Source organism: Neovison vison, chromosome 1 (assembly GCF_020171115.1).
Source record: "Neovison vison isolate M4711 chromosome 1, ASM_NN_V1, whole genome shotgun sequence".
Taxonomy (NCBI): domain Eukaryota; kingdom Metazoa; phylum Chordata; class Mammalia; order Carnivora; family Mustelidae; genus Neogale; species Neogale vison.
Window position 1 is genome coordinate 71417619 of NC_058091.1, and position 23505 is coordinate 71441123.

General features: G+C 41.1%; 1 protein-coding gene across 2 annotated transcripts in view; it reads right to left on the reverse strand.

The window, feature by feature from the left end:
- The window catches only part of LAMA2 (laminin subunit alpha 2), a 491254-nt gene that overhangs the window by 19379 nt on the left and 448370 nt on the right, over positions 1-23505 (reverse strand). For both annotated transcript variants that reach the window (XM_044249160.1, XM_044249149.1), the window contains 6 exons: positions 21694-21842; positions 16268-16444; positions 15952-16120; positions 5309-5421; positions 4785-4974; positions 2642-2797 (listed from right to left, as the gene is read on the reverse strand). In XM_044249160.1, the coding sequence (XP_044105095.1) occupies positions 2642-2797; positions 4785-4974; positions 5309-5421; positions 15952-16120; positions 16268-16444; positions 21694-21842 (954 nt within the window). The remainder of the gene's footprint in view (positions 1-2641; positions 2798-4784; positions 4975-5308; positions 5422-15951; positions 16121-16267; positions 16445-21693; positions 21843-23505) is intronic.

Below are 23505 nucleotides of genomic sequence, written 5' to 3' on the forward strand. Positions count from 1 at the left end.
ACCTAGGAATAAACTTAACTGATGAGGTAAAAGACCTGTACTCTAAAAACTGTAATGCACTGATAAAAGAAACTAAAGATGACACAAACAAATGGAAAGATATTCCGTATTCATGGATTGAAGAATTAACACTGTTAAATAAATACTACAGATTCAAGGCAATCCCTGTCACTTTTCACAAAAGTAGGACAAATAATACTAAAAATTTACTGTATGGGGCCACAAAAGACTCCAAATAGCCAAAGCATTCTTAAGAAGGAAGAACAAAGCTGTAAGTACCAATTCTAGATTTCAAGGATACTACAAAATTTTAGTAATCAGAGCAGTATGACACTGGCACAAAAGTAGACACATCGTTCAATGGAAAGGAACAGAGATTCCAGAAATAATCCCACACTTATATGGTCATTTAATCTAAAACAAACAAGAATATACCATGGGGAAAAAACTGCCTCTTTAAAAAGGTTACTGGGAAAGTTGGACAGCAACATATAAAAGAATGAGACTGGACCACGTAACACTATACACATGAATATACTTCAAATGGATTAAAGACCTCAGTGTGAGACCTGAAACCATATAACTCCTAGAAGCAGTAATTTCTCTGACATCAGCCACTGCAGTATCTTTCTAGATATGTCTCCTTAAGCAAGGGAAACAAAAACAAAAATAAACTATTAGGACTACACCAAAATAAAAAGCTTTTGCACAGTAAAGGAAACCATCAAGGAAATGACAAGGCAACCTATCGAATGGGTGAAGATACTTGTAAATGATATAGCCAATAAGGGGGTTATATCCAAAATGTATCAAGAATTTATGCAACTCAACACCAAGAATAATCCAATTAAAAATGGGCAGAGGATATGGGTAGATAGTCTTCCAAAGAAGACATACAGATGGCAAGCACACACACTATGTTTTTTGCAGAATTATTTACAACTGCCAAGACAGGAAAGCAAGCTAAGTCTATTATAGATGAATAAAGAAGATGGTATTTAAATATAATGGAATATTACTGAGCCATAAAAAAGAACGTGATCTTGCCATTTGTGACAAAGTGGATGGAGCCAGAGGGTACTATCTAAAAGAAATAGAGTAGAGAAAACAAATATTATATGATTTCACTTATATGTAAGATCTAAAAAAAAAAAAAAAAAAAAGAACCCAAAACAAATAAATGAATGAACAAACAAAAAGCAGAAACAGACTCATAATAATAGAGAACAAATTGATGGTTGCCAGAGGGGTGGAGGTTGGAGGATGGGCAAAATGGGTGAAGAAGAACAGAAAGTATAGACTTCCATGAATGGAATGAAGAAGTCATGGGAATAAAAGGTATGGCATAAGGAATATAGTCAATGATATCACAATAGCGTTGTATAGTGCCAGATGGTTCTATACTTGTTGGGAGCATAGCATAATGCATAAATTTGTCGAAATACATGTGTACCTGAAACTAATGCAACATTGTGTGTCAACTATACAATTAAATAAAATTTTAATTAGCCCCATATGTTTCTATTAATAGTTTAGTAACCTTACTAAATATACATTTTGTCATAATCTAATTTCCAATTCCATTTGGGAAGGAGCATTAAGTTCGGCTTAGTGCTTCTTCCTTAGGAAAATCTAATGAAAGCAGTGAACTCTTTTCTAAGAAAAAGCACATGCACTTAGAACTTGTAAGTTTTCATGAAGCATTTAGAGTTTAAGGGCCATAAAAATAATGCAATCATACTGTGCTCCACTCTATTTCATCTGGTTTTAGGGACACATGATAATCACTCTTGCCACCCTCCAGAGACTCTTATTTTGATAGGCCTGGGTAGCATATCCAAAAAGTAAGAAAGGAACATACTCCTGATCACCCACAAGGGAAGCCAAAGGCTGAGAATTAAAACGATGATGAACAGAGGTCTTTGATGAAGAACAGTGCTGCATTATCACATGATCTAAGTATAGAAATGTAATACATTTCTTTTTAATATATTCTCCAAAAACACTGATCCCCCTTTGTTTCTTAAAATCATGCTCTCCAAAGGAAACCAGGACACATAGGCCGACAAAACACATTGTGAACACTGGTTTATAACGTGAGAACTTTAAATTTTGAATCCTGTACTGTACTCTAAACACTGCAGTGCAATACTGCACAAATGCAGTTTAAGTAACTGCATCTCTCAATATTTGTGAAATCTCTAGTCCTGAAACAATATTATCAACACTATCTTCCTTGTTTTCTAGTATTTCTATATGCTTCGTACTCTCCCAAACACTTTCAGTGTATTACCCCATTTAATCTTTAGAGTAACGTTGTTTGTTTGGTACTATTATCCTAGTTTACAAAAGAAGGAACTGTGTCAAAGGAAAATTAAATAACTTGCTGCAGACCACACAGCTAGTTAATAATTAAGTAGGTGTTCAAACCTAGGGAGTCTGGCTACAGGGTCCACACTCCTTGGTGATATTACCTCTCCTAGTCAAATCTGTCTAGGAAACCTGTCACTTCTCCGAAAAAACGATTTCCTATTCACCTCTAAGTGGTCAGGGGCCAATATGATCTAATAATTGAACATACATACATGACTCAAGTAATTATTTAATCCACACACACACAATGAATAAATTAGACCCTTACTGGACCAATTCTTCGGGTAGTGTAATTGATGGGTAGCCCACCAACATACAGCATTCCCACAACATCCAGGATATCCGCTTTCTTGGGGCTGATGGTTCTGTTGGAGGCATCATCCACATAAATAATTCCTTCTTGTTTAATTCGCACGATCTTAATCTACAAAAAGAAGAGGAGTCCTTAAAGCCAATCAAGGATAAATTTCAATTACGCAGAGTGTAAATGTAGGAACTTTTTGGATCTTTGTCAGGGAAAAAAAAATGAAAGAATTTACTAAGTGCCTAATATGTGTGAAACCCATAAGTGAAATTAAACCAGTTTTTACAGACTATTCCACACTCTGTCTTTTCCATGACTACCATCTCCAAAAGGGTACAAAATCATCCTGGGTGAGTTTTAGATTAAAGACTTTTTGAGAGGTTGCCAAGGGAGCCCATGTATCAGGAGGCATGCGTGTTGCCAGGAGCCTTGCCGATTGGGAGCCCTGTCTTGAATTAAGTGGGTTGCAAAAATCATGTCTGGTTTTAAACATGCATTCGTTTGAGCGAAGCCTGCTCTCCACCCACCCCCACCCCATACAATTTCAGACCTGCTATGTCCCTCTGCCTTAATAGGCACTTCTCCCTCAGAATGGAAGGAGCACATCAAGGCTGCACATCCGTTTCCACAGCAGTCTTGATCAGTACAAAGGGAGGGAGGAAGATGGCCAGCTCCCTGATGCTGAAATTTCAGTAGTGGGGTGAATTCTCTTTGGGGGCAGGGCAAAATCGGGGCTGTCAAGACTGGCTTGGGTGTAAAAAAAAACTTGAATCTGAGTTTAGGGAAAGGAACGAGTGACCCAGTCTAATGCTGGAGTACAACAATGGTTTAAAATGAATCTACATCAGGCTTAGAATAATTAAGACCTCATTTTACATTTACCTATTCTGGTTTGGGAAGCAATTGTTAAAAAAACAAATCTTCAAAAATAAATCCCTCCTTTCTTAATCCCACAGGCATTGTGGACCAACAATATGTCAGTTTTTCAAGTGTCCAGTTTATTCTATTAGCCAGAGAGGAGAATGAGCCTTAATGAGAGCTCCTTCATGAAGATCTGTATTTGCCACTTATAAGTTCCCAGGCAAACAGGAAGATTCCGTTTCTTATTTCCAAGATAACAAGTTGATTGACTTTGCATTTTTATTGTATTTTTTCAGGTTCTCTGCCTTTCTATAGGATATGCCAAGGCACAGTATGTTAATATATAAAATCCACCACCTAATAATATCAAACTCTCAAAATTAAACATTTTATTGGTCTGCCGAGGGAAGCTTTACTGAATAGGCGATCACAGGTGCAGAAAGAAATTCTGAGTTTTCGTTTTCATCAGGCAGTATATTATCTATTTGCAGTCATGCCAAAGAGGACAGTAAACTGGCAGATGAGCCTTCTGTGCCCATAATAGTACCAGTTTCTGGGTGTAAGGCCAATGTTTCAAAAGTTGTTCCAAATGGCTATCGATGGAAATGCAGCCCTAGAGCCCTTTAAACCTGATCCAGCAGATTTTCAGACTCTTGGTTTTCACAGACCAGTATGGGGTATGATGGGGGAGGGGAACCCAAGTATTAGTGCCCATTTTTGTTTACCAACTTTTAAGTTTGTCAAATATTATTTCACAAAAGAGAGGCCATTTTAGCACCTCAAAAGGAAGAAAAGGCAATCTCGGAGTAACTATTACTCCTTTACATGGAAGACATAGAGCTTTAAGATTAACATGCTCCATCGTCTCCCATTTCTCACTGAGAGTAGCAAAAATGTCTTCAACGACCTGGTGGTGGTGGGGGGCGGTTGAGGGGTGGGGGGGTGTGCTGCAGTGGGGAGGCACAGATGTTTGGGAACCACAGCTGTATAGCAATAATGGCATCTTGTGGTACCATGATGAAGCCTGTGAGTGATTGAACATAAACCTGCCCAGGTCCGATTACACTTCCCAAGGTTGGGCTGTTTTCTGGGGTACCAGCTTTAATTTTAGCCTCAGCAGCATAAGAGTAGCATCGGAGTCAGGATCGGCCCTGGCAAAATTGTATCTGCACCAGGGGAATGCCAAAGGATGCCACCCAGCTTCCCCCTCAGGGGACACTGCCGACCTCCCACGGGCTATTATTACCTTGTGCCACTGACCATCGTTGATTTTGGTGGGGATCATGGTGTTGGTGTCCCCACTTCCCAAGTCATAACTGAAATAGGGCAATCCATTTCTCAGCTGAACGGTAGCAAAATCCGCGTGATTGATCCGAGCCATGTAAAAAAGCAGGCCAGATTCAGCTTCAGTTCGCACTTCAAACTCGATTGTGAGGCTGGGAAATGAAAGCGTGCAAAATGAAACAGAGAAACAAAAGCATTCTTATTCTGAGATTAAGTTGCCTCCGTGGGTGAATTTTCATAAAGGCCAGTAAAACGTTCTCTGAGAGGAGGACTTTCCAGGTGATTTCCAAATCCACTTTTCCTGCTGATTTCCAAACCCGAGCTCCTCGGGCTCAGGACAATAGAATTGGATTCTCTACTGTACTCTGTGAATTAAAAGGCTTACCGCGTTAATGAATACGCATAGTTGATTAAAACTTGAATCAGCGCATATTCTCAGTCCTTGTGTTTATCAGTTCTTTCCCAATATCTTGGAAAAATACATACCGATTTTTAACTTTGGTGTCATCAAAGGCAATTGCAATGTGGCTATTTCTTGAAAGCCCAAACTGCTTGCTCCCTATCAAAAGAGCTGGTTCTGATTCTGTTCCACAAGGACCCTGCAAAATTATCCAGGAGAGAAAGAGGAGATTATGGACTCCGCTCTTTAAAAATTTAATCCTGTTATCTAATTGTTTCTTCTATTTTCGCTTAATGTTCTTGTGTAATCTTACTGAAGCTCCTTAAGAGGAAAACTGGTCTCTTAAATATCTCGGTACTTTACTACATAGTAGGCACTTCCTGTGAAATGTTCAGTGAGTGGGAATCCATCTTCTTATACTGCGCCCTTGACTTGCCAAATCAACGTGCCCCCAAATATTTATGAAACAGTTCATGTTTTCATTACCCTCTAAGGAAAAAAAAAAAAATCAAACTGTTGATGTTTATGAAAAAAACTGGAATTTCTTTTTCAGGTTTACTTTACTTACGAAGAGTTATACTCTTCAAAGATGGGATGGAGAAAATGACAAACTAGCCACCAAATTAGAAGAGTAGAAAAATGTGTTCCTTCTGGCCCTCCCCATTTCTCTCTCCCACTGTATTACTTTTTCTCGAAAATTATCACTCTACTAGAAGGCTTCCATGAATTTAGACTTTCAAGATGGTGTATCTAAACTTGCAAGTCAGGCCGTTCGGGCCCTGAGCCAGTTGCTAGGCAACCCAGTACATTTTTAATGTAACCTACCATATACCATTTCAACTGTCACTGTTCAAAGATCCACTTCCTGGGGCTCTTAGGAGGGAGAGATCGGCGCAGGGCTGGCTTACTTGGTTTAATGCTCTGCTGTCACCATCTTGAGTTTCTTAATACTTTTTTGAAAAAGGGGCCCTGTATTTTCATTTTGCTCCCGGCCCTGCAAATGACATAGCCAGTCCTGGTTGGCTGGACTGTCTTTGGCCAGCATTACCCTTAGCTCAGTAGATAATCAAGGCTCCTCAAATGACTGAAGTTGTAATTCCTTCCTCTGTTCTCTGTTTTCACAAAAGCACTTGAAGTACAGGCTGCTTCTGCAGGCTTTGAGAACACGCCGTACATGAGAAAATAAATAACCTGCATACTCTCAAACAACACATCTGTTTTTAAGATCTGCACTTAATAGCTCAGAATGGGCCAGTGCCCCAGTGAACGCTGACTCAGCAGAGGTTCCCAAACCGCCCAAGGCAGGCTTTTGATGCAGAATGTTCTTCTCAAATAGAAGATGAGATGAATCATCAGTGCACAGGACATTCTTACTTGATGAGGAAAGGCCTTGCTCTCTTTTCTCTGGAGCTTAGTCAGACGGAGCACTCTGCCACAGCAGGTAAAAGGCTTTAAGTGTTTGAAATGCTATAAAATTGGTCTTCATGGAAGTATTTCCCTTCTTGCTTCCCCAGGAGATGGTCAGTTATAAAGAGCAGATTGTGGCAGAAATTCACACGGATATGCAAAAACCCAGTGGGTAGATCAGGAAAATGCTATTTATTCACACAGCTGAATGGCCTCTCTTGGAATCAACATGTGGCCCCTTTCTTATTACACTGCCTGTAAAAACAGCCCAAATGGAAAGGCTTTGGTAGCTTAATGTCTCAGCTGGCAATGATGTCATTAATAGAATTGGGATCATTTATCAGCCTCTTACCCTATTTCCTGGCACCCACATTAGTGGCCTGCAGTCCTCCTCTGAAATCTCTAAGAGAATCCTCCCTGCTGTGAGTCCCTCTGGGGCAAAATTTGGCTAAAACATCTCTAACCTGCCAGCTCTGAAATCTGGGAAATCGGAAAGGTCAGTGGATGCTGAGGAATTAGGGAACCATGACATGTGGCCGAAAAGAAAGCCACCAGCAGGTTGTTATTGTTAAACATTGTGGTCACCTGTCTTGTTACTACATATAAATATTAATTGAACTTTTCTAATAGAATTTTTAATGATCCAAGTGGAATTACAGAGATTAGGTATTTTATTGGCAGTAGCTGTAGGTCATGGAGAACTTTGGTCTTTATGTATTTTGCCTCAACGCCACGAGAAGCTTGCTTGCTGATGGGCTGGACAGAGATTTCCAACATGGGTCCTGAGCCGATCAGCAGTTTTCTGTCACAACCTGTCAGATCTTCAAGAGGCTAAAGACTCTACTTACGTTATTTTAGGAAAATCTTTGATGAGGAAAGGACAGGGACTTTGTGAGAGTAAGAAGCACTACATAACATGGCCACTGGAAACTGAGGAAAAAGACTACCTCCCCGAGGGGCCCCAGCCTCATTTTTGTAACAATTAGACCTTGAGCAGCAGGTAAAAGTGGTGGCTAATAAAACAGTGTCCTCAGACCGTCCAGTGTTGTGGAAAAGAGTGGTAACAAACGGGTCACTCTACTCAGTAACCTCGAAGTTTAAATCCCATATGCTAAGTCCATTGTATGTTAAGGACACCCAAATTGAGGTTTTCTATCAATTTTCAATAGGATGAATATTAAGGATATTTCTTGAATAAATCATCTATCACCTTCCTTCACAAAATACGCAGTTGGAAGAAGACTGAGAAATGCTAGGAGAGGAGAATTTTGTACGTATGCATTTTTGGATTTAAATGGGAAGACAATTTCCCAGCCTCTTTTCTGGTCATGTTTTTGGTGCAGGTGTAGCCCTCTCCTCTCACTTGGTTAAAGACAAAAAGGACTGGATCTTGCCTGCTCTGCCTCACTTTCCCCAGGGTGAGTCTGAAACCAGGCCTGACTTGGGACACAGACCCTTGTGGTTTGCCTGGGACTACTTTCCCCTCTATTCCCTAGTGCCCCTCACAAGGTCCAGCTGCTCCTCCTGCTGCTCAAGCATCTTTTTCTCCCCTCTAATATCTTAAAGGGAATTTGTAAGATGGAACAGAAAGTGCCCTGTGCTTTGCACACGAATAAGGTGATCTTATTTTTTCAATCTGCTTCCTAGCAAAATCCAAGCTAAGGAAGAGGGATATGAGAAGAGGGTCTTCTTCTTCTTCTCTCTCTCTCTCTCTCTTTTTTTTTTTTTTTAAAGATTTTATTTATTTATTTGACAGGCAGAGATCACAAATAGGCAGAGAGGCAGGCAGAGAGAGAGGGGGGAAGCAGGCTCCCTGCTGAGCAGAGAGCCAGATGCAGGGCTCGATCCCAGGACCCTGAGATCATGACCTGAGCCAAAGGCAGAGGCTTTGACCCACTGGGCCACCCAGGCGCCCCAAGAAGAGGGGTCTTCTAATGAGATAATTCCAAGGAAAATTTTTGTTTTTTTAAAATTTTAAAAAGATTTTATATGTTTATTTAAGAGAGTGCAAGCACAGGGAGGGAGAGGGACAAGCAGACTCTCTGGTAAACAAGAGTCTTTTGGGGGGGGCGCTCCTCAATTTCACCACCCCAAGATGACCACCTGAGCCCAAAATCAAGAGTCTGATGCTTAACCAACTGAGCCAAGCAGGTGCCCTTCCAAAGAAGATTTTAAAAAGAATGATGGTTGCAAGACAGATTCCTCCTTCAAGCTAATGTGAGCTTGAGGGAAGGCATCATCTCTATGGAGGTGATACTTTACCTGCATTATTTTGGAAACAGTTGTCTTTGAAATGTATTAAAACAACAAGAAAAAAAAAAAAATCACAGGCTCATCAATCTCAAGACGTTACAATCTTGCCACCTTGTGGCGATTCTTTGAAGTACTGCTAGTGCATAAGGGGAAAAATGTGATCTGGAGAACATGGTGTGCTGCTTGTCCCAGGACAAGTTGTGGGCGGACGGGACTTGCTGGGGGATGGAGGCGGAGTCTGATGGTGGCAGTGCGCGTGCTGATCAGAGCAGTGGCCCAGTGGGAGAGGGAATCCGCACGTAGGCAAATGGATAACAGTGAAAACTTTTTCACCTCACAGTTACTCCATGTCAGGTCAAAATAAAGCAGTGGTCATTTCCAAACTGCTGTTTGTTGGCTGATATTTGGACATGAGTTACTGGCGTCAGGGTAGCCTGTGGCTGGTATGCAAGCGTTCCTTGAGTTCAGATTGGTGAGAACAGGGATTTAAATTGCATTTATCAAAACTGGCATCTTTGTTCTTGAAAGCAACGAGTGATGAATGATCATAAAAATTGCATCATTTTCTTCTTTCACGAGTCAGTAATCCCTCTAACAAATGTGGGCTAAAATCACATCTGAGATGTTGGAGGTTTCTTTGTGATGCTCCTTTTTATGGATGAATACTAAGTGGAAGACACTTTTTACAGCACTGACTTTAATGTTCTGAAATAAAAAATCCCTGCTCAAGCTGTTTATTGAGAAAGTGAATTATGTTACCACCCTGCATGCGAGCTCTTCTGGTAAATATTGGGCATTTGCAGTAATCCTTACACCCGAACACCCGAACAGAGTTTTCTTGTGGTATGGAAAAATAGGGGTTTTCCCTTTAAATACGTATCAGTATCCAACTGATTCATCCTTTGGCATGGACTGTGCTTAGCTTTTAAAGTTGTAGTGTTAAAGCTGTTAGAGAAATAGCTTTCCTTTGGTCTATTCTTTCCTTCTCTGCTGCTTCTTTCCCTCAACTCTCCAAAGCCTTTCATAGCACAGCAACTCTTCATGGCTATTTCTAGTGTTCACATTTCAGATTTCAAGGTTCAAAATTCAACTTTCCAATGAGCTTCAAATAAAAAAATGGAGCCAGTTCACCATATACATCCGCATGGGCCATGCTGGCTCTAAAGACTTGGTCTAAACACCATATACATCTGCAGATGGTGATTGTAGACGTCTACAGTCCTCTCTAACCACACCCACCATCCTCCCTGAGAAATCTCCACAAATACAATATGTAGGCATATTTAATGCAGCTCTAAATGGGCCAAGGAAGAAGAGAAAGCATAAAGGAAAGATGGGCTACCACACTATCAAATGAGATAAGGTACATACAACGTCGTCTGATGAATGACATTCTGGCATATATTATGATGGGGCTGACATGGTCCATTTCACAGGGCGGGGCTTTCTCAGGGAACTCTGAAAGGGCGCTGGGGTCTAGCGAATGCTGTGCTCATGGTGTAAGATGTTGGCAGAGAGGGATGTGATGGTGTAAAGGAGAAGAAAGGAACTGAGAATAGGGAATGGTTCCTGTCTGCTCTGCTAGAACAAAGAGAGGATAATTCCTATGTCAGGGATTAACTTGGAAGCTTGAATTCTTAACTACATTCTTACAGTCTAAATTCTGATTTTAAAAAGGGAAGAATGGACATCTGGGTGGCTCAGTGGGTTAAAGCCTCTGCCTTCGACTCAGGTCATGATCCCAGGGTCCTGGGATTGAGCCCCGCATCGGGCTCTCTGCTCCATGGGGAGCCTGCTTCCTCCTCTCTCTCTCTCTCTGTCTGTGATCTCTGCCTGTCAAATAAATAAATAATTTTTTTTTTTTTTTTAAAGGAAGAAGATGGTGAGAATGGAAAATGATGTGACTGGAGTCACTACTGGAGTCTGAAATGGTTGAAACATGGAATCCTCACTGTCTTCTTTTCCTGGCATTTGCTCTCCCACTGAAAGTGTGACAGGCTAACTAGTCCCACAGAAGAATGATGGGGTGTTACTGTGAGCCACACAATGTGCTGGGTGCTTTGTATCATTTATTCCCTCAGAATAATCCTTGCAGGTAGATAGCATCTTCCTTATTTTTCAATGGGTCATCTTACATTTAGAGAGGACAGGTAACCTGTCAGAGTCCGCTGAGTAAAAGTAGGTGGGCTATGGCAGGGCAGACCGGCAAGCCCAGTTCTCAGATCACTGGAGTAAAGGCTCAGTATGCGTCCTTAGTGGTCCCCAACTTGGAGGGGTTGAGGGGGGCCATTTGCCACATCGCACTTGCTCAGAGGGGAAATCAGCTATCCAATGGGATGCTGCAGAGAAATAAAGGTTGAAAGCCTTTCCATTTATCTTTTTAAAAAAGTTATGAAAACAAAATACATGTAAGAATTTTTTTTAGATGATGAGAATCATCTCTAGTCCATACTCCATCTGCTGCTAGCATCTGATATATTTCTTGCAAGGGTTTTTTAATGCGTTTTTCTATCTATTGATGTAGATGTGATTATGCATTGTGTATGGTTTTATATCCTGTTTTCTCCATGTCACGTAATGTCGTATGTCATCATCATTTTGTATTATTTCAACGGAAAGATTTTATGTACAAGAGTGTGATGACATATTAAAATTTGCATCTTATAGACCTGTTTTTACACTTCTAGGTACCACTAATCATTTTGTTTGAATGGAGTTTAATGGGAGACCCTGCCATGTTTCCAATTTTCAATCTTGAAAGCTAGTGGGGTGAGTTTGTAGCCCACACTCCACACTTTTCCTGACTGACCTCCACACATACTTGCTCACTCTGTCACTTACATTAATGTCTGATTCCTCAGATCTGCTTCTCCATCTCTCCCTTGCTAGCAATGATGATATCGTATTCATTTTTTCATTTAGGAGGCTCTTAAAAGATTATTTGTTATAAATTGTCAAACCTCTAACTATTAGTCACCTTTAAAAAGCAGACACTTCTCTCCACACAAAGAACTAAAATAAGAGAAAGAAATCAAATTAAAAGATATGTATACTTCCAGGATCTGAAACTGTAAAAATGTAACTCAATAGGGATGGAAATTCTAAGAAATGTAATTATGACCACATGGCATAAGTAACTATAATGTGCAAGAGAAGGGGAGATACCGGGGCACCTGGGTGGCTCAGTGGGTTAAAGCCTCTGCCTTCAGCTCAGGTCATGTTCCCAGGGTCCTGGGATCGAGCCCTGCATAGGGCTCTCTGCTCAGCGGGGAGCCTGCTTCCTCCTCTCTGCCTGCCTCTCTGCCTTCCTGTGATCTCTGTCTGTCAAATAAATTTAAAAAAAAAAAAAAAAAGAAGGGGAGATAGCTGTTGGAATTTAGATACCTGGGTTTTAGTGCCAACTATCAAAAATGTGTGTGATCACAGCCCATGAGGTATGTTCTAGGGCTTTGTTTTCCCCATGTGTAAATTAAGAGTCAGAATCTTCAATTCTCTCCTAGCCCTGATGTTCTCTGAGTCTTTGTACACGAGCCCTCAGGACTGTCACTCCATTTCTCTTTTGCTTTTGTCTTGTCTAAGTGCATGCTCTGTTTCAGAGAAGTTAAAACATACACTGCTGAGAGAAAATGGAAATTGGAATTAGAACAGAAGGTTACAGGAAAACTTAAATGAGTTAAAATCTCCAGTCCCAGATGGGAAAGTATCTTTATTTTCAGAAAAAGGGAAAAGATGTGATCTTGAGAAACCACGGAGAGATAGATATGCTTGAGACTCCCTATAAAACAAAGTTTGTGTGGGCCCTTTCAAAAGAAAGGTGATCCCCGGGGGTCCGCAGGCTTCTCCACCAATTAACTGGACCAAGGCAAGATGGTCTGGTTTAGACACCTGACTCGAGAGAAGTTCGAGTGGTTCAAAGGCCCCCAAGATTGTGGTTGACTGAATAGGGGACCTGATGATAAGCTAATAGCGGGATCCATCAGTTTAAAACATTGAAGTAGGGGTGCCTGGGTGGCTCAGTGTGTTAAGCCTCTGCCTTCAGCTCAGGTCATGATCTCAGGGTCCTGGGATCGAGCCCCACATCGGGCTCTCTGTTTCAGCGGGGAGCTTGCTTCCCCCACTCTCTCTCTCTGCCTGCCTCTCTGCCTACTTGAAATCTCTGCCTGTCAAATAAATAAATAAAATCTTTAAAAAAAATAAATAAAACATTGAAGTATTTTCAGGTACAAAATATGAGGACAGACCAATGGAATGAGAGGTACTGCTGTCCCCTGAACTGGGCACTTTGAAGAATATAGTCTATTCTACGTGCCGCATTTTGAAAGGTATATTTCAAACTTAAGAATATTGATCAGTGCATATATGGGAATTAGAAATCGGGTCACATGAGGGGGTGCCTGGGTGGCTCAGTCAGTTATGCATCTTTCTTCAGCTCAGGGCATGATCTCAGCATCCTAGGATCGAGCCCCATGCTGGGCTCCCTGCTCAAGGGGGAAGTCTACTTCTCCCTCTCCCTCTGTTCCTACCCTCCCACCCATGCTCTCTCTGTCTCTCTCTCTTTCTCAAATAAATAAAATCTTTTAAAAAATAAAATAAAATATTGTGTTCTTGGATGGCTCAGTTGGTTAAGTGTCTGCCTTCAGCTCAGGTCATGATCACAGGGTCCTCTGATTGAGTCCCGCGCTAGGTTCCCGGCTCAGCAAGGAGTCTGCTTCTCCTTCTCCCTCTGCCACTCCCCCTACTTGTGCTCTCTCTCTTGCACACTCTCTCTCTCAAATAAATAAATAAAATCTTTTAAAAAATGTAAAAAAAAAGAAATTAGGTCACATGAAGATTGCCGAGATTATTGACTATTTACCCTGGGGGAAAATATTTTGCTATTTTTTTTCTTTCTTCATTGAAGTATCATTGACATACAATGTCACGTTAGTTTTAGGTAGACAACATAGGGATTTGACAAGTCTTTATGTTATGCTGAGCTCACTGAAAGTGTAAGGACTTTGCTATTTTCAAATCCTGGAAGAAATGCTAGAGAAGCCATAAGCTCAAAATATTTCTAGTGACAAGGCACAGACTACTCTACAGAACAACCAGTTCCATCATGGAAACTAAGGAAGAAAATGAGATGTTCAAGGGTTTTCAAATTCTTTGCTCAAGACAGCATGTTCTGCTCACCCACTGACAAGCATGATACATAGGATGCATGTGCCGTTCAGTATATAGAGAGATCCACCCCCTTGGATATATTGGTGGAGGAAATGTAAATTGATGGAAATGCTGGAAAAAGCAATTCAGATATACAATTTAAGAACCTTAGGTATGTTCATCATTTAGTCTTATAATTATCCATCCAAGAATCTATTTTAAGAACATAAACAACAAGAAAGTTTGGTATAGGGAGATATGGTTTCTAGAAGCACTCTAAATGGCCCATGATGAGGAAAAAAGAGAATAAATTGTAAAGACAGAGCAGTGCAGTCATATGAAGCCAGACTGTATAGTTAGACCTAATAGATGAAAATCCATTGGGATTCCCATCCTGCCATTTACTGGCTGTGTGGTTAGGTGGGTGACTGAGGCCAGATAATTCTTATCAACTCAACTAAAGATGGGATGTTGTATCGTTCCCAGAGCCATTATGACAATTACATATAATCTTGAATGCCAATTGTTTAGGTGGTGACTGGCACACAGTAAGAGCTTAGAAGCAGTCATTATGATCATCACTATATAGTAATTATGCCATTTATTAAATGTTTTCTATATAGTAGGCATTTAACCAACATTATTTTTAAGTCTTCATGTTAACTCTTAGACTCACATGGTATTAATATTGCACAGATGAGGAAATTGAGGAATAGACTGGCGAAGTAGCTTCCCCAAATTCATACACATGGTAGACTGGAGTGCAGGCATTGCTACCCAGACTGTCTACTCAGGGACCCATGCTCTCATCAATGAAATGATGACCTCCCATACAACGAAATAACCTGTGTGTCTCTTTGTGTGTGTCACACATACACACACTCACACAGACACAGACGTCCTTGAGTTAGGGAAACTGAAGGATTCTATAAAAATCTGCTTTTGTTCCTTTCTGCTCCTTTGCTCCTCTCTCCTCACTAAGAACTGTGACCGCAACCACTCTGCATGTGCCTCAGGATGCAAATAGTCTGTGCCCCCCTTGTAAGGGACAAAGAGTTAATCATTTCTTTAGAACAGATAACATTTAAGGAAGGACCAGGTAGGAACGACCAGACAAAGCTATCATTTTTGTATTGCAGATCACCAGCCTAGACACCTTGACGCCAGGGCCTGTTGGCTCCAAGGGGAAACACCTGGGCCTTTGTCTTTGTTCTAACCAGTTCCTGGATGCCTGAGAGGACAGAACATGTACATTGGACCACAATTCTCAGTAAAAAACCCCCATGTCCGAACAAATGAGACTCATACTCCTTTCCTTTTTGAGTCTCCCAGATGCTCCGAATATATCTGCTTTCTCTGTATCTCCAGTAAACTCTGCTCTCACTCTCACTGCCTGCTGGCTTATGTTTGATTTCTGTCCTTCAAGAAGCCAAGGACTCTCTTGGCTGGTCCTGTGAGACCCTCTCTGGGTCTGTGGACATGGCCCGTCAGCATCATAATCAGACACACACATTTGTATGATATCTAATTATGTATTACCAGTTTTAAAAAACAGAATACCAAATGATATACATGCTATGAGATCTACTATTTAAAATGTGAATAAAAGGGACTGAAAATCAATATGGCTGCCTCCGTGCGTTGATATGACACAGGGTTCTTGTTTTTGATTCCGTAGACGTTTCTGTGCTATGCTAACTTTTCAGCTGAAAACACATGCCATTTTATAGGGAGGGAAATTTAAGCAGAACAAATAAGTAAATAAAATTAATCCAAGGAAGATGTGAGGAGGACAGGTTTTCATAGACCAGTTACCCTCCCTCTGATTCTAGAAGTAGACCATACCAGCTATCCTGAATTATCTTCTCTCTGAAAACAACTAAAAATACAGGTTAAAATTAGAAAGCAATAGGATATAAACACTTACATGTGCCACAGTGGGGGTGGGTATAGGGAAGGCGGGGGTGGGTACTGGCTCTGGCTGAGTCACTATTTCAGCGGGAACGGCCCCCTCCTCCTCCTCACGGGGCTTCTGGTGGGCACAACGACCAATGTCCGCATTTTTGAAGGATACAGGCTGTGCAAAGTCCATGGGGCTAGTGGAATGAATTAAAATTACGTACTTTTTATTATTTTTCTAATGAGAAGTTCTTCATTGTTTCCCCACCTTGCCTTGGTTTTAGATAGAGTGTAGATGATCCTCATACGAAAAAAAAAAAATAGTAGCCAACAGATGTACTTACACAGAGTTTATAACAAGGTTCCATACACAGCCTTCAAAAGAAGGAATATTCCTGAGTGGGGGAGGCTGAAACTCAGGTGGGGCACCCCCAACGAAAAGCTTTTTAACTTCGATCGCCTGTTCTACTGTCAGGTTTTGCATATGCCTTCTGTCTTCATCGACTTGAACCGTAAAGATGCTGATAAACAATGAAAATAAGCAGAATTAAGCACAAAACTCCAGTATCCTTGGAAAGTCAAATCTTTCCTGCTACCCCTCCCCCCTTCCTCTAGGAGCTTTTAAGGGAGCCAGCCCTTGAGAATTAGGAATTCTCCCCTAAGCTAAAGATACTGTTTCTCAGCATCTAGTCCCTCTGCCTCCTTCGTCAGACCTTCCTGAGAGGTGACTAAGAAGGCGATGGTGGGCCTGCAACGCCCACCCTTGGTTCTGTTGGTGACAGCGGCCCCACACAGAAGCCTGTAGAGCTGAGATTTCCGTACAGTGTGGTTATGTGGAATCTGATAAGGCTCAGTGGGTTTAGCACAGCAGGGGGTGCATATGCTCTTTGGTTCTTTATTTCTTGGTTTGTGATAGCTATTATCTCCTTGCTGGGGGACAAACTCTGCTCCCGAGAGTCCCAGGACACCACAGCAAACACTTACAGGGCATTTTATAAAAAACATAGCTGCTAGCTTTTTTTTTTTTTTTTTAAGAGAGAGGGAGAATATGGCTGGAGCACACAAGCAGGGGTGGGGGGAGGGGCAGAGGGAAAGGGAGAGGCACATTCTCCACTGAGAGGGGGACACTGAGATGGGGCAGATCCCAGGACCCTGCAATCAAGACTTGAGCTAAAGGCAAACACTTAATCAACTGAGCCATCCAGGCATCCAGCCCCAGTTGCTAGCTTTTGGAATAGAAGAGGCCGGCAAGAGAATCATGCTACTTGTTCCTTGCAATGATTTTCCTTAGTGAGTGTTTCATTCATTTCCCTAATTTGCTTAGGAGAGATAAGTCACACACTAGTCATTGAGAATCTCATGCTACTTATTCACAACAATCCTTGGATCCTGGGGCAAAGAATCAAGGCAGACAAAGAGTTCTGATGATGAAAATGACCAAAGGCATTTTTTCTTTTGTTCTGGAAGATTTTGAACTTCAGTCCCACGCAAGGAGCACAAGGCTATTAGTAAGTATTAGTCACTAGCCTGAGGATCACGAATGGATTACTGAAAACTTACTACATATCTGGGCAGAAAACCAAATACTTAGATGGAAAACTCAGTCCTAAAATGTCATCTCACTTGATTTTATAAAAACCAAAAACCACATGTGGAACTACAAATAGTAAACCAGGGCAAAGATGTTCTGAAATGGCCTTGAGGAACTGGTCCACTTTGAGATGGTTCAGATGTAAAAGAATGAAGAAGAAGAAGAAGAAGAAAAAGGATGTCATCGGTGCTCAAAATGTCATTGTTCAGGGGGTATAGAGGGAGCAGGTTGGATTTATTTTCAAAGGACATGGGGGGGAAATGACATATTGGTTTTTTACCAGACTCTGGAAGAGTGTGTTGGCAAAAATCAGAAGGTTCAAACTTTATTGCTAAGAATGTGAGTGGTTTAAGAGACTTTCAGAAAAACACTCACTTCTGGGCATGTGTGACTCACTGAGAAGCAGCCCTGCAACCCCAACACCTTTTTTTTTTTTTTTCCCTAAAAGCAATTTCTTACTAACATGACATAGCAATGTTTAAGAGTTTTAATGAGGGGTTTGAGCCACTATTAAAGAATGTTCAGAAAGAGCAAATCTCTGATCTCGATTAGGTTTTAGAGAGCCAGAGGCCCTCATGGTTCTGATGTAGACTCTCCGATCAGGTTCTGCCCCAAGGACCATTACAGTGGTCCTTTCTTACTAGATCACAGTAGGGGAGATAGAGAATGAGAATGAGCTTCCGGAAGGAAGATACTGGAACTAAGTATTAGTGTAGAAGCTTACTAACTGTGTGACCTGGACCATTTTTTTAATCTTGCTCAATCTCACTTCATTCATTCATAAAACGAGGATAAAAATACCTACTTTAAGCCATGGAAAACATTAATTAAAGAATTGATGGAAGCTATATTACTTAATAAAGGCATCGCTGGAAGACTATAGCTAAATCCTGCTTGTATTTTACATTCTAGGAGCATCAAACTAGATTATGCATTTAGTTCTTTTGTAAAGAGGAACATTATTAATGTGTTCATTATGATTCTGGTGTATTTCCTCTTTTTTAAGTATTCATTCTGTAACTCTTTACTGGGGACCTATTATATGCAAAAAGCACTATAAGAAACATTACTATTAGTATTATGACAAGTTAGCTATATCTTCTTACAACTTCAACAGTTGATTCTTGGAGTTTCATGATTAAACATCTCATTTCTAATATTCAGTTTCTTGTTTGTTTGAAATATGGGTCTAAGCGTTTGTTTTCCAATGACCACCAATTGGGTTATATATGTGCAAGAAGATATTAAGAGAAGTAGGTGCCTAGACACTTGTAATTTACATGAAGAACAAAATCTGCAATTTAAAAAAAAAAGATTTATTTGAGAGAGTGAGCGTGCACATGAGTCTGTGTGAGTGTGCATAAGGGGGAGGAGTGGAGCGAGAGAGAAAGGGAAAGAGAGAATCCCAAGCAGACTCCCCACTGAGCATGGAGTCCGAGCCAGGGCTCCATCTCATGACCTTGAGGTCATGACTTGAGCTGAAATCAGGACGCAGATGCTTAACTGACTGAGCCACCCAGGGAACCTTGTAATTTTGTCTTGATTGAATATATTTCAGATGGTAAAAAATACTTGGGTTGCAGTGTCCAAATCATGATCCCCATTCTGGAAATCCCAAATTATTCATGGAATATTTGATCTAACTTTGTGGCTTTCAGCCTAATTCTGTACCTGTATGAAGAATGCTTTCACAGAGGAGAATACTTGCCTATGCATCTACTCCAGACTTGTAGGGGTTAATGCTTTTGTCCTGTACTGGCCATTTAGGTGGAGTCAGGGTCAGAAGGGTCAGAGGGCAAAACAGTTATAGAAAGCAGGGATCACTGGATTACCACAGAATTAGACATCAAAGTGACTTAAGTGAAATTTTTGCAGAGGAAGGGGTAGAAAAGGGGAGTTGGTGAGGGAGGGAAGGAGGGTAAAGAGAGGGAGAGGGAGATAGAATAGGACAAGAACAATCTTGAAAAGTTTGCCTCCACATTTGATAAAAATCCAATCATTTTATAAGGTGGTATTCAAATTACTGTCTTATCCAGGATTTTAGGAAAAGAAGTGATAATTGACATTTATGATCTGAATAGTGTTGGGAGAAAGCAAGTATTTCCAAATTAACAAGAGTATCATAATCAACGCGAAATAATACAATCTTTGAAGTCACACAAAAGGGTAAGAGTAGGTAGTTGGCGAGCACAGATGTTGGTGTTAAAAGAAAGTGTCTAGTGTTTGACACAGGGAGTGCCACAGAATAGGCATGGAGCATTAAAAAATGTTTCTAGGTGAAGTTCTTAGGGTCGTTAGCGATCTCTGGTTACTCAGTTAATTGAAGCACTTGCTTAAAGGATAGGTGATGATTGTGTTTTGACCTCAGAGTTTTGAACGAGACATTATGGTAGCAAATGTGTTCTTGCTTTGCCACAGAGTTCAGTGACTACCCACTAATACGTCCAATGCATTATCCTTTAATTAGCATCGAATGGCAAAACTGTTTGTTTATATGGTCAATTAACCGAATGACCAGTTTTCAGGGATGTACTATGCATCGAACTTAATCAAATAAAGGTTGGATTAATGGCCAACAGCTGTGAAGTTGGCATAATAAAATGCCCTTCCTGAAGAGACACCTGTTAAAAGGACACCTTAGCACAACATCGTAATGCAGTGGGGAATGGCAGAATACTTTCTCTACAAAATAACATTATTCTGGATGACTCCTTTTGTCAACCATATTTCTCAAATCTGCACTTGTTTATCAAGATTCTCTAAATTTTAAAGATGTTACAAAGTCCTTCTGACAATGAGAAGGATTTACGTTTTGCAAAGAACCTGAAATCTAGTCTGGGAGACACATAAAACAATAGTTTAGAGAGGTCTCTAAGATTCAAATGAGAAAATTCAGTCTGCATTCCTTCTCAGAGACCATGTCCACAATATCTGGCTATTAGGTTAGGAAAAGTTCTTAGTTTGTCCAAACATCCATCCCTTATTTTTCTTAATCATGGTTTCTAAACATCTCACTTGGTAGACATTCTGCAAGAAAGCTTAGTATCAATTCAGCCCACCACCTAATGCTCTCTATTAAAAAAAAAAAAAAAAAGAGAGCCAAGGAAAGCTTTATCATTTACTTAGAAGATAAAGCCTTCTTATTACTTATCTAAACTGTTCTACACACAAGAGGATAATTAGAAAACATAGGTCTATATAGAATAGCATCTGCTCACTGAACGATTGCTATACATTCTTACTGTTGTTTTTTAAAAAATATTCTCTGTGTCTTGAGGTTTCTCACATTTGATTTCCAGGTCTTTTCTATGTCTTCAGTCTAATGAAATGGCTTGCTCAAGTCTTCGAGGGCTGAAGTTTCTGGGCTTCTGTTTTCCTTTTCTCTAACTGTCCTTCTAAATTAATTACCTGAGTTGCCATACAACATTTCAATGAAAATACAGACGACTTACCCAATAAAGGAAATATTAAGTGCCCCAGAATTCTGGAGAAAGGAGAGATCAGTTTATGACGCGGGTATTGCCAATTTTGTGACTCAGGGCTGGGAAGCAAGTGCTCTCTTGGCCCCTCAGAAAGGCAGCCTCCGTGCACGGGGGAGGTGGGACAGCAGCCTGTTCCCGTCTTTCTCTGGGGCTCTGTTCCCTCCTGAAGCCACTCTGCAGGGACCCCAGCACCCCTTGGTCTTGGGGGGAGGGTGCAGGGATGAGGCACGCACTCAGCGGCTCTCAGGAGGTCCTGCAGCTGCCTGCCACACTCTGGCTCTGTGACAGGTTTCTAAGCAGCTGCCATAACTGCTTTGGAACCTGAACGAAATAGCAGCTGCCAAAGGTGGCCAGTTCCAGCTGAGCTCCTCCGTGGGCCTCACTCTGCACATACCTTATTTGAGAGGAGAATATTTGAGAGGTGCGGAGGGAGGGATTTTTCTTATCTACAGCTTCAGAAGATGCAGTCGGTTTCTCCAAAGCGAGAGTGGAGAACTGCACTGAATAAAAACGTGAAGAGAATTCCTAGGGGCCAAGTTAAATGAGGTTCCCGGAAGTATGAAATGTCAAGAAGATGACATTACGCTGCTCAACAGCTCTGCAATGCACCGTAGGACCACACGCGCAAAGGTCCAGAGAGTCGTGTGAGCAGGGGAGTGGATGGGAGTCAGGATAAGTTGTCTAGAGCCGTTGTTACCCTTTCGTTCTCTCCACGTGAACGGAATGTTCTCTCCCGTCGTGAAACAGACTTGGCTCGGGTTTGATGACAATTTTCCTCATCGTTCGTGTCCCTGTGGAGAGATGCACTTCCAGACGGCCCTTGTTCAGGAATATCGCGTAATAGGCCTGCAAGAGCAAGGGGTCATGGAAGGTTAAGGACAGGTCTCAACCGGGACAGCCTTACAGGTTCCCGGACAGAACTGCAGATTCCTTGGCTCGGAGATCTTACCTGGGACCTTAAGACCCAATATTTTCTTAGAGCTGGAAATAGCTTTTGAGTCATCGACCATTTTTACTTGTTAGAGGATGTGGAAAGCAGATGTGTGATACAGAGGTCTCTGCAAAGCAGATCTGCCACGCTGCAGGTAACGGCTGTGCTTGCACGGGGGTCTCTAACTCACCAAACCCACTGGAAACAAAGGGTGTCAATACCTCCTCTCTGCCTTATATTCGCAAGCGGACAGCTCGCGTCCGGACCTCAGATCTGACTCCCCATCTCCTGGCATTCTGAGTGTTTAGACTCCAATTTGTTCTCGGAGCTGGTTGAATAGATTGCTATCACCCACGTGTAACCTGTCTCCCACACTTAGAGAGAAGGAAGACAATTTTTCATCCACAAACATGACTGCTTTCCTCTTGCTACCGTTACTATAGCAACCAGGATGGTTTTGAGATCAGATTATGAACCCCAGGGAGCCTGAATGCAGTCCTCATCCCCAAAGCCGAAGCCATGCGTGCTCCCTTTCTTGTGGAGCGGGAGAACACGTGCTGTACAAAGATCTCTCCATCCTCCCTGGGTCACCTGAGCTGGTGGAGACCGTTTCAGTCCAACATCAGAATATTATCGATGACTTACTGAATCATCTAGGCAGTGTGTGTCCAACACAGAAGGTCCAGAGGATCTGGACTAGTGCTTACCGTCCACCAAAGGGGTAATCAACTGCAAACTACTCACTCCATTAAGATTTTCTGAGCTGGACTGATTGTTTGAGATAATGAACTTCTTTGGCAGAACAGTCACAGATAACCCTATGGCATCAAAACTTTAGCTTTGGAAAAGCAAATATGTCAGTGTAACCAGTACTGGTTCTACAACAGACAGGAACTATTTAACACTGTTTCCTTTTTTAAATAGCACTGACTGAGATTAAAAAAAAAAAAAAAGAGTATTTATTATCATTAAAATGTTGAAACATTAACGTATTATTTCCAATTTACTTTGCATTACAATGCTTAATATTTTCTTTTTAATTGTTTTAATGGGTCTATTTTAAGACCAATCCTGAAAGCTGGTGATTTAAGTCCAATTTCTTAGTGTCCAGCAGGAGAAATTTGGAGACAGTGGGTGGTGCTTAACCATCTGACAATGACCTAGGAAACACATAACCTTCAGTGAAAATCTACTTCAGAATGTTTGATCTGGTCCTTTAATTTATAACTAGCTTATCATTTATAATAGTGAGAAAATAATTTTGTTTTTCAGGATTTAAAGAGAAGGCATTTAAGAGAAAGTTTAAATATTATAGATATTCAGTGCTTATTATGTGTATTAAAAAATGAGAGAAAATAACACTTTTTCCTCCCTCCCTACTTTAAAGGACATTTTTATTATGACTATTTGATACATTCCTCAAAATATAAGAGACATACATGTAAATCATGAAGCCATGTTCACAACTGTACAATTAAATGAATACCAGTAAAACTACATCCAATTTAAGAAACAACCCATTGCATCTCCTGTGAGTTTCCTCCCCAAACCATCCCCCAGCTTCACCATCTCAGTGGT